Source organism: Pantherophis guttatus, chromosome 4 (assembly GCF_059756535.1).
Source record: "Pantherophis guttatus breed Tessera chromosome 4, ASM5975653v1, whole genome shotgun sequence".
NCBI classification, from domain to species: Eukaryota; Metazoa; Chordata; class Lepidosauria; order Squamata; family Colubridae; genus Pantherophis; species Pantherophis guttatus.
The window spans coordinates 66213242-66226527 of record NC_142066.1 but is presented as its reverse complement, the minus strand read 5'-3'; the positions used below and the strand labels follow the sequence as shown (position 1 = coordinate 66226527).

The 13286-nt window shown below is 34.6% G+C and overlaps 1 protein-coding gene across 2 annotated transcripts in view; it reads left to right on the top strand.

Annotated features, from left to right (window-relative positions):
• The window catches only part of EXOC3 (exocyst complex component 3), a 46834-nt gene that overhangs the window by 19102 nt on the left and 14446 nt on the right, over nucleotides 1-13286 (top strand). For both annotated transcript variants that reach the window (XM_034416396.2, XM_060691790.2), the window contains 5 exons: nucleotides 2353-2470; nucleotides 3715-3840; nucleotides 4231-4331; nucleotides 4823-4933; nucleotides 13012-13162. In XM_034416396.2, the coding sequence (XP_034272287.1) occupies nucleotides 2353-2470; nucleotides 3715-3840; nucleotides 4231-4331; nucleotides 4823-4933; nucleotides 13012-13162 (607 nt within the window). The remainder of the gene's footprint in view (nucleotides 1-2352; nucleotides 2471-3714; nucleotides 3841-4230; nucleotides 4332-4822; nucleotides 4934-13011; nucleotides 13163-13286) is intronic.

Sequence of the window (13286 nt, the reverse complement as noted above, 5' to 3'; positions counted from 1 at the left end):
TAAGATTCTCTGTTGTTCTTTTATCTGAATATTAACCAAGTCTGATCCTCCTCATTTTTTTAAAACCAAAATCAGCCAAGTGCTCCATCTGCTAAAGACAGATAAACATATTGATATAAAATAACAGCCAGATATGGATACAATTGAATATCATTAAAATGTAGAAGAGTTATTCTAGGAAGCATTCATGAAAAAAAAAATCTTGTTTTAGCCTAGAGACTAAAATGTTTTGTAGTGACTAAATTGGGGCTACCTTTGAAGAGCATTCAGAAGCTACAGCTGGTGCAAAGTGCAGCAGTGCAAGAAGTTCTGGGGGCCCTAGGATGGCCCATGTTATACCACTGCTCTGCAAGTTTCAATGGCTGCCGGTTTGCTTCTGGGTACAATTCAAGACGTTGGCTAATATTTTTAAACCCCTATATATCATGAGTCTCATCCCAATGGGACTGGCCTAGCCCAGCTACACCGGTAGAGCGGGCATGCAATGGGCCCTGTCCGTAAGCGAATTTTGGCTGGTGGGTTCCAGGAGAAGAACCACCTCTGCCATGTCTCCTGCCCTTTGGAACATCTTATCCAGGTAGGATTGGTTCCCACCCTTATGCTCTCCATAAGGATCTGAAAACATGGCTCTGCCAGATGGTTTGGGGCTCCAATGGAGGAGTATCATACTGGAGATAATTGAGAAATTAAGAGAAAATCCTACCTTCCCCTCACCCTGCATCCTGATCATTCCCTCCCCATCTTTTAACTGTAAATTTATTTTGGTTTGTAATTTTATTATTATTTTAGACATTTCTTTTATGGTTTTATTGCTTTTAATGTTGTAAGCTGCCCAGGGTTGCTTCGAAGCTAGATGGGTGGCAAACAAATGTAATAACTAAATAAATAGTTCTTTAGTTAAAGATGTTAAGAACTGAAGAAGTGATCTTTGCATGCAAAGCAATCACTATACCATAGAAAGGTACTTTGTAAAGTACAAATCTTCTTGCCTATCTTAAATGAATAAAATTAAAATAATTGTTTTTTACCCATTTTGAGAGAATAAAGATAATTCTTGTAAACAGATTTTTTAAAGTTTAGTCATAAAGTCATGCATCAGAATCATTTCGTTATATTTCACTGTTTATGGAACATTAATGTAATGATACATTGTATCTTATACAACCAAAGCCCAAAATTTCCATTGCTAAGTAGGTCAATTGTTAGGTGAGTTTTACCCCATTTTATGACCTTGCTTGCCACAGTTGTTAAGGGAATCACTGCCTTTATTAAGTTATTAAGTGAATCTGGTTTCCCCATTGACTTTGCTTGTCAGGAGGTCACAAAAGGTGATCACATGACCCCAGGACACTGCAACTGTCAAAACTATGATCCAGTTGCCAAGCAATCAAATTTCAATCATGTGACCATGGGGATGCTGCAATGATCGTGTGAAAACTGGTAAAAGGTCACATTTTTCAGCGCAATTGTAATTTTGAACATTTATTAAATGAACTTTGCAAGTTGAGAACTATCTGTACTTGGTTTATTTTGTTTCTAAGGAATTTACACTTTTGGTAAGAAGAAAAAATGAGTTTTCTTTTTTTAGATATTCAAGTGTTAAAAAGCAGTGGGTTGGAGAATGCAAAAATCCTGCATAATAAGATCTTGAAAATTGGATGCTCTTTACTTTTTCTTTCCATTGGATAGAATATTACAAGTGTTCAAAGAATTGGTAATTTATCTGTTAAATAAAAAAGGGATTCTAGTATTTTTTTTCTATGGTTCAAAATGGTTCAAAATCTAAAACTAAAGCATCTAGAGTAAACAAAAAGAAATAAAACTGTATTGAGTCTCTTCTATTCCTGCTTTTTTCTCCTCAGCCACCTCCTAACCCCTTTTAATCTCTCCTCCTATTTCTTCATCTCCCTAATATACAAATTATTTGCAATCCACATCTAGAAGATTCTAAAATATCTTCCAAATTTAACTTGCATTTTATTGCTAATATGCACACAAATATGCACACTTAAACCTAGGACTATAGTTAAGGAGATCTTAACTGTGAATTTCCATTTATGTAATTAGGTATCCCAAACACATACACAAATAATTGTTCAGGAAAGTCCACTTTTACTTTACAGAATTAAAAATGCAAATACTAAAAATAAGCATCAATTGTCTATTTAATTCTTCCGCTTAAAAAAAACTATTATTAAATTGCTTTCTTAGACTATCTGTATTTAAGGTTTGCTATTTTGATCTTTTTAAAAGTATTTCATTATTTGCTTGGTCATGTGTGTGTGTTGCATTTTTACAACTAAAGAAAAATTGATCCTAGAATTTTACTTGTCATTTATCTGTTCTCTTTAGTGAAGAAATGATGGGAAATTTGGAACTGGCACCAGAACTGGAAGTGAATTTCCTGCAACCTCTTCTTTCTCAGGATGTCGTGAATGAACTTCTCAGCACATATATGTCAACTCTTACGGTAATTTATTCAACTAATTTCAATGCCATCCAGCCTGACATTTTGGCAATTTACAGACAAAAAGAGAAAAGTGCATATAAATACAAATAAAAAGAAATCCTGATTGACTGGAAGACTAATATTATGAGACCAATTATAACTTAAGTACATTTTCCCACATCAAACAAAAATTAAATACTGTTCTTATTCAACAAAGGAGTGAACCAATACGAATAGGTTAATTCTTGTCTGTCGTTAGAAGGCAAGATTTATTATAGATTTCCTATTCTCTGAGAAGAGAACTAGTTTTAAGTATTGGCTCTGCCTTCTGGAGAAAGACTAGGCTTCTGCAGCAGTAAATAAAAGTAAAAAGAAATAATAAGCATAGGCATTTGGGATGGGTGGGTGAATGATAAAATATTTGTCACAATGCAAATGTTGGCCCATTTTGGCTTGCATTGTAATGTTGCATAGTAGTAAAAAGCTCTGGTTTTGATAAGTGATAATATATTTCTAGTCACTTGCCAGTTACACTTGGATTCCTCAAAATTGGTCTGCTATTCCTCAAAATTGGTCTGCTATTAGTCCATTATTTTGTCTTATCAGACTTAATAGTGATTCTGCAAATGTTGATGAAGGCTTCTTTTGAGTCAGCTTGACAGATCATCAGAATTTAGATCAAGAAAAAGGTTTTTGGGTGACTCTGACATCCTTCCCAATCATGAGTGATTGTTGTTTTGTGTTGGTGAGCTCTAGGTCACTTGCTTATGATCTGCCCAATGAAATTGGCTCATACTGCAGATGATCAGGAGCAGGATTTATTTGGCAATGTCCTACTCTGCTCAGGAAATATAGCTCCCTAACCTGTTGTCTTGCCTTTTAGATAAATCTGTTTTTTTCAGGTCCATTAGAATTTGTCTTCTTTTTGTCAACATGATATTTCTCTAAAAATGGACAGAAAGAGGCTAAATTTGATTGGGAATAAGTCAAATACACAATTGGAAAGAGGACTGGCTTCAGCTAGGGCTGTACAGAAAAAAAATCTCAGAAAAATAGGCTTGATTAGGGCTTTCAAACAAAATAACCTTCAATAGCAGATAAAAACTATTTAAAAGTAAAAATGGTGACAAGATAAATGAAGATACAGAAAATTAGAATTGTGCTCCATAGGGACTGGGGAACTTCCAGAAGGACCACTTCTAGCATCAACTCAGTAGTAACAAAATTTTATTTTCTCTTGATTTAACATTCTCTTGATTCTCTAGTCCAACATTATAGGCTGGTTAAGAAAAGCACTGGAGACAGATAAAAAAGACTGGCTAAAAGAAAATGAACCAGAAGCAGACCAGGATGGATATTATCAAACAACCCTCCCAGCTATTGTATTTCAGGTATAACAATATTTTCATATAAATAATTCAAGTTATGTTTAAATTTTTTTAAAAAATACATGATATTGATGCGAGTTATATTCTTCTGATATAAAATATCATAAAATAGATTGGAACTTTTGAATTTGTTTTACTAAAGATTCTTGGAGAGATTCTTACAGAGAGCTATAAAGCCTTATGAAGTGGTGTATGTCTAAATGCTATTGCTATTTCATTGTTCATATCCCAGCATATTCAACTAATAAATGGAGATAATGTATTCATGTAGCACAAACAAAATTTTGTAACTCAAATTATAGTGGCAGGAGAAAAATGTATTGTTCATCTGAATGTCCAGGAAATATGCTTAATTCTGATTGAAATGTTATCTAACTGTTTTCCTGATTTTAGATGTTTGAACAGAATCTTCAGGTGGCTACTCAGATAAGTGAAGATTTGAAAATAAAAGTCCTGCATTTGTGCCTTCAGCAAATGAGTTCCTTTCTTAACAGGTAAAATTATTATTACAAGAAGTTTTTGCAGAAACATTGTAAAAACATAGTGACGTGGCCACAGACACTGCAAACAGCTGTAAATATGGGTTGGTTGCTGAGCATCTGACATGCAGTCATATAACAGTGGGGACAGGGGTGGCCAGTGGAACTTCAGAAACTTGTTGTAAGTAACCCTGGGTTAGTCCATCATAACGCTATAAACAGTCACTAAGACAAGTCAAAAGTCAAGGACTACCTGTATAGATTTTTCTGCAAATGATAATGCAGTCTTACAGTTTGCCAGCTCATTGTGAATTATGACTGAACCCGCTGAATGTGCTTATTTTTAATCTTTTAAATAATTTTACAGAAACTATACAGTAGAAACTATCTCTCTGGAGATCTCTAAAGCTTAATCTACCTGTTCTGGGTAATGGTTGTTCCTACAAGAGCAGTTTGAAGATTTCACTTTCTTTTCTCATTGAGTTTGTTCCCCTTCCCTTATTCAGGTATAAAGAGGAAGCACATTTATATAAAGAAGAACATTTAAGAAATCGTCAGTATCATCCATGCTATGTTCAGTACATGGTTGCCATCATCAACAACTGTCAGACTTTTAAGTAAGTTTTGCTAACTGAATTTTTTTTTAATGAAAAAATCCACATTTAATACAATAAAATAAGATAGTAGGCAAATATATGAAGTAGACAACTATGTTTTGATAATACTAGATAATTTCGTTGCTGTGCTAATAACATATTAAAGCTGTTCGGAAATAATCTAATACTTATCTCAGTCACTCTGAGAGTGAGATATGGTACCTAAATTTGACAAAAGCAAACAAATAAATGTACTACACAAAAGGGAAAACAAATTGGGGCAATGATGAAAGCAACTAAATGCAAGTAGCAGATCTTGAACTTCCCAAAATGCAAAATTTATTTAAACAAGTGGTTTTCAAACTTTCAATTATGTGGTTAATTTTTATAATATCTATTGGAATATTTATTAAATATTGAACAACATATTAAGCTATACCTATAACAGCTTCTATAACTTTTTAGTATATTATGTAATGTAGACCCCCCCCCCAATAAAATGTCTATAAAACACATTCCAGAGCCTTTTGAATCATATTTTAAGGCATGTATTTCATTACTTCCACATGAATTTTCCATTGCCCTTCCTCCTTCATAGAACTTTGCAAAGTATTCATCATACTTCATCTCAAAATTCGTTTGACTGTTCTCAGCTTTAAGCTTTTCTAATCATGAAAATGCTTTGAAGAGGAAGAGGGTGTTTGTTTAGCTGCTTAAAGTCCTATGATTACTGTTGTGAAGTCCTCCATCTGGAATAGCCTTTATTTTTTTAAGACACTGACCTGGCCTGTTGAATTTCAGTACAGCCCTGGTAGGAACAGACAAAGAGTATACTAAAGAAAAGTCTTCCTGGAATCAAATCTGATTTTTATGATTTCATGTACACATCCATGTTATTTTCTTGGCAACAGTATGGAAATAGTTTGTCACACTATCTTCTGGAAGAAAACCAATGAACCAAACACAGTACAGTACAGATAGTTCTTGACTTATGACCACAGGATTCAGATTTCTTATCATAAAGCAGTGTGGTGGTAAAACAAGTCATCTTGTGACTGGACCTAATTTTACGGCTTTTTACTATGATTGTTAAGCAAATCACATGGTCATTAAATAAATCACATGTGATTAAGTGAATCCAGCTTCCCCAATTGACTTTTATTGTTAGAAACCAATTTCACAATCGTGATCATATGACTGTAGGTCACTGCAATTAGTTATAAATTTGAGCGTGTTGCCAAGTATCTAAATTGTAAGATACTTGGAAGTAGTGTGAATGTTGTCAGTGTGAGGGCTCTTATTGTACACTTACACTTATTGTAAATCACTTTTCCAAAGGCCATCATGACTTTAAACTGTCATGATGATTGTATGACTGTATCCTCTACAGTCTTATGATTTCTTAGTAGTCTTTTTTTCAAATATAAACCAAGTCTGACCTATCTTATCCTTTTTTAAATCAAAGTTATGAGGTACTCCTGCCTGCTGTAATTGACAGAGAGTAACTCCTAGTTTTTGTTTTATTCTTTAAATTTTATGTATTACATTTATATTCTACCCATCTCATTGTGAAGTGACACTGAGCCACTTTCAACAATATAAAAATATAATATAAAACAATAGAACTGTTAAAAACATTAAAACTTTCAACATTACGAGTTAAAAGACATTAAAATCAACCAAAAATAGAATTAAACAAATAGTGTCCTATGTCATTAGACTGGGAGTGATGAGCAGATTTGCTCTGCATTTTCCATTTCAATAAAATCATTACTAATTTTCTTGGTGAAGATTTATTGAAAAACTTCAAGAATAATTGAAGATGCCTTGTTCCGGTTTGCAAGCTTCGGTTTGCAAGCTTTGGCGACGGCGGTGATTTTTTAAAGACCGCCAGCCCCGCCGCCTGTAGAGCCGCCCCGCGAACGAGGAGCGGCTCGAAAACTCCGAAATCTCGAAGATTGTAGGAGCAGAGACAGCAGGGCACAGGTTGAGCCCCTGTAACCCCCCAGGGAATTGCTTCTGGGGGAGAAAACAGGCGCGGCTCCCTCCCAACCTGCGGAGACTCCGGGCGGCGTGGGACGATTCTGCCTTCAGCAGAACAAGCCGGCAGCAGCAAACTTTTAAAGTGAAAGGAACTAACCCTAACAAACAGCGGAAATACCAACTTGAATCCAGAAACTTGAAAATTGCAAGTATTAGTGCTTTGTTGACTTTTTAAATCAAAAGAGAAAGTGAGTGAGTGAAAGTGATTTGAAAAAATATGGCGCCCAGCATTTGAGTTAACGAGCTAGTGAAAGTGGATTTGTGAAGCCTTCCTGCTTTGCTATAAAGCTACAGAGCTGCTACAAAGTTGCTTTATCTAAAGGAAAAATTTCTTTTTCTAAAAATTTGACTTTGTTTTACTTCAGTTTTATTTGATTAAATCTGGGGGACTTTTTTAGAAGTCTTTGTCCAGGAGGGAAAGGAAAAGGAACTTCCCTCTTCAGAAAAACTAGCCTATGTGGCAGAATGACTTCAAAGAAGCAGGAAGGGAAGGCAACAGGGGGGGGATCCCCCACATACAAACATGAAACGCAGCTTCCCCCTGCTCAACAGTTACAGACTCAGAAAAAAGAATTTGATGTGGGAGATTTAAAAGAATTTATTTCTAAAACTTTGGATGATAAATTTCAAAAATCTCAACAGGAGATAGATGATAAACTTCAAAAATCACATCAGGGGATAGATGATAAACTTCAAAAATCACACCAGGAATTTATGCAGGAAATTAATGAAGTTAAAGATATGGTGAAACAGAATCAAAACAAGGTGACCAAAAAAATATCAGAAGTGGCATCTGGCCTGGCAGAATTTATTGGGAAAGTTGATTTTAAAGTTGAAGAACTTAAATCAGAAGTTAATGTTAAGATGAAAGACAATGATTATAAAATTGCTGATGTTGACAATAAAATGCAGAGAGTTGAAGACGAGATTGTCATGATACAATTCAGGGCAATGGAGTTTGCTATACGGCTTCGAGGAATTCGAGAGGAGGAAAGACAGGATTTGAGACAAGTTTGTTCTGAGGCCCTGGCTAAGATTTTACAAGTTAATCCAGATGTGGTTTTTCACAAAATAGACAAAATTTACAGAGTGAACTCTTGGGTGGCCAGACAAAGACAATTACCTAGAGATGTAGTCATATATTTTACAGATAGAGAAATAAGAAACGATATCCTGCAAAAATCCTTTTACACTTCTGTACAAGTGGGGGGTTCACGAATTGGAATTTATAAAGAATTACCTCCTAAAATGCTGAAAGCTAGAAAAGAATTTGGCTTTCTTGTTAAGGAATTGCAAAATTTACAGATATCTTTCCGGTGGGACGCACCAGTTGGCATAATTTTCAGATACAAGGGAGAAAGATATTGTTTGAATACCGTGGAGAAGGCACAGCACTTCTACACTACTATTCTTAAGGAAAGAACACCATCTCCACGTACATCTACAGTTTTGGAGATTAAAGAGAGTGAAGAGAAGCAACCTCAACGAGAACTGCAAGAACAGTCTAAGCAGGAATTAGAAGAAGTGCAAGGTGCAGAAGGAGGTTTTCTGGATGAGCCCTTGCTGGAATCTTCTCCAATCTTGGACCCGGTTCGGATGATTGAAGTTAAGGATCAACGTATAACTCGAGCTCAAGCTAAGTTACTTAAACAAAAGCAACAACAACAACAGGAAAGACAAGACAAGGAGGCAGATAAGAGTACTGCACAAGAGATTGGAGTTATGGGAGGAGCGAGATCGAAGATTTCGGATGATCTTCAATTATTTTGCTCTTTGCTCCAGAAAGAGGCTGATGATGTTTAGGTGTTTATCCTGGAATGTTAATGGGTTGAATTCAGCACAGAAAAGGAAGAAATTATTTACATATTTGAAACAATTTAATAATGATATAATTTGTTTACAAGAAACGCATATCACAACTCAAGATCAAAAATATTTGATAAACTCCAAACTAGGAACACATTTTATATCTTCAACTTCGCAAAAAAAGAATGGAGTGGCAATTTATGTAAATAAAAAGTTAACAGCTAAAGTTATAGAAACAGATGAAGATGGTAGGTTTGTAGCAATTGAATTGTCTACCGCAAATGGCCAAATTCTTCTGATTAGGATTTATGCTCCCAATCAACAACAGGACTATTTCTATAAGATGTTACATACTAAAATATTGCAATGGGATTACAGATCTATTTTAATTATGGGAGACTGGAATGGAGTAATCGATTCTAAATTAGATAAAAAGAGTTTGGCAAAGTCTAGAATCAGATTACCACAGACCTTTTTTGACATGAAAGAAGATATGGAACTAAAAGATGTTTGGAGAATACATAATTCAAAAGAATTGGACTATACTTTTTATTCTGACAGACACAGATCCTTCTCTAGGATTGACTTTATTTTGTTGACAGATGATTTACTTGTTAAGACAAAAAGAACAAAGATTTTTCCAAGAACTTTGACTGACCATAGCCCAGTATGGATAGAAATTGAGATGGACAAGGTTGAGAGACGTTCTTGGAGATTAAATGAGAATTTGTTTAGATATGAAAAAAATACAACAGAACTTAAAAAGCATTTGAAAGAATTTTTTGAAATAAATTTGAATAAAGGTACCCCAATTGAAATTGTGTGGGATGCAAGTAAAGCTTATATGAGAGGGGTACTTATCTACATGAACTCTAAACATAGACTGTTCCGACAAAAGAAAAGATCTGAATTGGAAATAGAAATAAAGAAAAAAGAACAGTTACTTATTAAAAATCCAACAGATGAAAGAATACGTAGTGCTATAAAACTTTTGAAAGACCAATTTCAAATGCTTATGGCGGAACAAGTTGCAACAAACTTACAATATGCGAAGCATAATACATTTTGTAACGCTAATAAACCGGGCAGATGGTTGGCTTACACATTGAGGAAAAAACAAAGTATACGGACTATTGATAGTATTGATATTGGAGGGAAAGAAATTTTTCAACAAAAATTAATTAAAGAAGCTTTTGTGGACTATTATATTAAATTATATGCTAAAGAGGAGGTGCAGAATGGACTTATAGAAAAATATTTAAACGATAAAAGAGTTACAAAAATTACTGATCAACAAAAGGAAAGAATGAATTATCCCATAACAGAGGAGGAGATAATAGTAGCAATTAAACAATTAAAAACAGCCAAAGCTCCTGGTACGGATGGCTTGACTGCAGTGTATTACAAAACTTTGCAAGCTGAAATGGTGGAACAACTTAGAGATTTATTTTGCAATATTCAGCAAGGGGGTAAAATACCCCCATCATGGACAACAGCTTACATATCTTTGATACCAAAAGAACAAATCGGTCCTAAAAAACCAGAGAACTATAGACCAATATCTCTTTTGAATACAGATTATAAAATTTTTGCGAAAGTACTAGCCAACAGGTTGATGCCAGTAATTCAAAAGGTGATTCATGATGATCAAGCGGGATTTATCGAGGGTAGATATATGAAGGACAATGTAAGGCAAGTAATAGATTTATTGGAATATCTTGAGAAGAATAAACAGATCCCTGCAGTGCTGGTCTTTTTGGATGCAGAGAAGGCCTTTGACAGAGTGGATTGGAATTTTCTATTAAAGACTTTGAAAAAGATGGATTTTGGGGATCAATTTATACAGGCGATTTCGGCAATTTATCAAGAGCAAAAGGCACAGATCATTATTAATGGAAGTCTGACAACAGAGTTTAAAATTGAAAAAGGAACAAGACAAGGATGTCCGTTGTCCCCACTTTTATTTATTTTAACACTAGAAGTCTTGCTAAATACAATACGGGACTCTAATATCTTGAAAGGTATAAAGATTAGGCAAGAGGATTACAGAATAAAGGCATTTGCAGATGATCTGGTTGTTACCCTATCACAACCAATGGAATCAATAATCTTGATGAAGGACATTATACAAGACTATGGTAAAGTTTCAGGTTTTAGATTGAATCCAAAAAAGACTAAAATGATAGCTAAAAACATGACACAAGATCGTAAACATGAGCTTGAAAGGAGGGCAGGTTTTGAGACTGTACCTAAGGTAAAATATCTAGGAGTTCAGGTTGCAGAATCAAATATGAAATTGTTTCAAAATAACTATGAGGTGTTGTGGCGAGAGGTGCAGAAAGATATGGAGACTTGGAAAAAACTGCAGCTGTCTCTACTTGGAAGAATAGCAGCAGTTAAGATGAATATTTTGCCAAGATTTCTTTTTTTGTTTCAAATGATTCCGGTGCTTAAAAGTGATAAACAATTGAAAGTTTGGCAATCTGGAGTGAATAAGTTTGTCTGGAACGAGAAGAAGCCGAGAGTGAAATTGAAAATTATGCAAGATGTTCCAGAAAGAGGAGGTCTTAAACTTCCAAACCTACAGCTATATTATGATGCAGCAGCTTTAACCTTAACAAGTGATTGGTTTGGAAGGAAAAAGACTGGAATATTGAACGCAGAAAGTTTTGATCTTGAATTTGGATGGCATGCTTACTTATTTTACAACGACAAAGTAGATAAAGTATTTAAAAGTCATATACTTAGAGATTCTTTGATGAGAGTTTGGAAGAAGCACCGACTCAAATGGGATTATAAAATACCGCTATGGCTGGATCTTGGTCATACTTTGTGGAATACAAATATAATGTCACTTGGGGGGGTTTTATATAAAGAGGTTCTTTTTACAGATGCGGGCAGATGGCAGCTGAAGACATTGCAGACACTGTTGGACGAAGGGATTAATTTAATTTGGTTACAGTATAATCAATTACAATTGAGATGGAAAGAGGACCAAAAAACTGGTATTATGTTGCATGAGGAAGAATTGGTTAGACATATAAGAGAGAAAGGTCCAATGCATATCAAAAGGCTTTATAATGTTTTGCTAGAAAGAGATTCAGAAACTGAATTAGTTAAAGACTGTATGATTAAGTGGGCACAGAATTTTGAAGAACCAGTGATGCTGGAAACATGGGAAAAAATTTGGGTTCAGAATGTTAAATTTACACAGTCGCAGAATCTGAGGGAAAATTTCTACAAAATGTTTTATAGATGGCATTTAGATCCCAAAAAGTTGTCATGTATGTACCCTAATGTTCAGCCAAAATGTTGGAGATGTGAATGTTTGGATGCTACGTATTATCATGTTTGGTGGACCTGTAGGAAAGTTAAGGCTTTTTGGATAAAAATTTGGTGGGTCATGCAGAATGTTTTGAAGAAAAAAATTCAATTTTCTCCACAACTGTTTTTATTGGGTATAGTTAAGGGTTTTACATTGGGTGAAACAAAATTGATATTGTATATGATAACAGCAGCAAGATTGTTGATAGGTAAATATTGGAAGAATGAAGCTTTGCCCACTATTGAGGAATGGACTTTGAAGATGGCCAGTTTTGCAGAGATGGCGAAGATTTCAGCATATTTAAAAGACTGTTCACAAGAGACTTATGAGTGGGAATGGAAAAGGTGGATAGAATATGTTCAGAACAAATATCAAACTAGAAAGTATCAAATAGCTTTTATTTGAAAATAATGTAATGTAGTGGAAATATTTTAATGTAATGAGGTAAAGAGAAAAATTACACAGGGGAGGGAGGGGTTCAAGTTTACATATAAGTGTTATATTAAGGGTTTTTTATGAGTATGAATATATTATAGGGAAGTCTGGGGGGAGGGGAGGGTTAGGGAGGGTTAGGGAGGTCAGGAAGTTTGGGGGGGGAGGCGGGGGGAAAAAGGGGTGAAAATGTAATTGTAAAACTTTTGCAATAAAAAAAAAAGAAAAAAGAAAAACTTCAAGAATAATTGAAGATGCCTTGTTACACAATTTGAAGACCACAAAATCCTCATATATGCTGCTGAATTGAACAATCATGTTTTACATATTGTAACATTAGTTTGATCCTTGAGAAACTAATATTAATAGTTTAGTGAAGCTTTGTCATAAGGATGACAATAATACTTTAATGAGGTTTTCATTGGACAGTATCACAGAATACTTTAATATACATTTAACAAGATTCTGAAATATTTTTTCTTGCTTACCCAAGGGAGTCGATCATCAGTTTGAAGAAGAAATATTTGCCCCCTATGATGGAAGAGATGCTGATAAGCAGTCATGCATGCATCGATGCTGTTTTAGATGATATTGCAAAAGAAGGATGCTCAAGCCTGCTAGATGAAGTCTTCATTGATTTAGAGGTTATTTTTTTTCCTTCTCCATTCCCTCACTTTCCTTTTTAATTTTTTTTTATTAAAGATGTTTTTACAAGTTAAAAGATAATTATGAAAAAATACTGAAAAAGTAAAAAAGATAAGGATATAA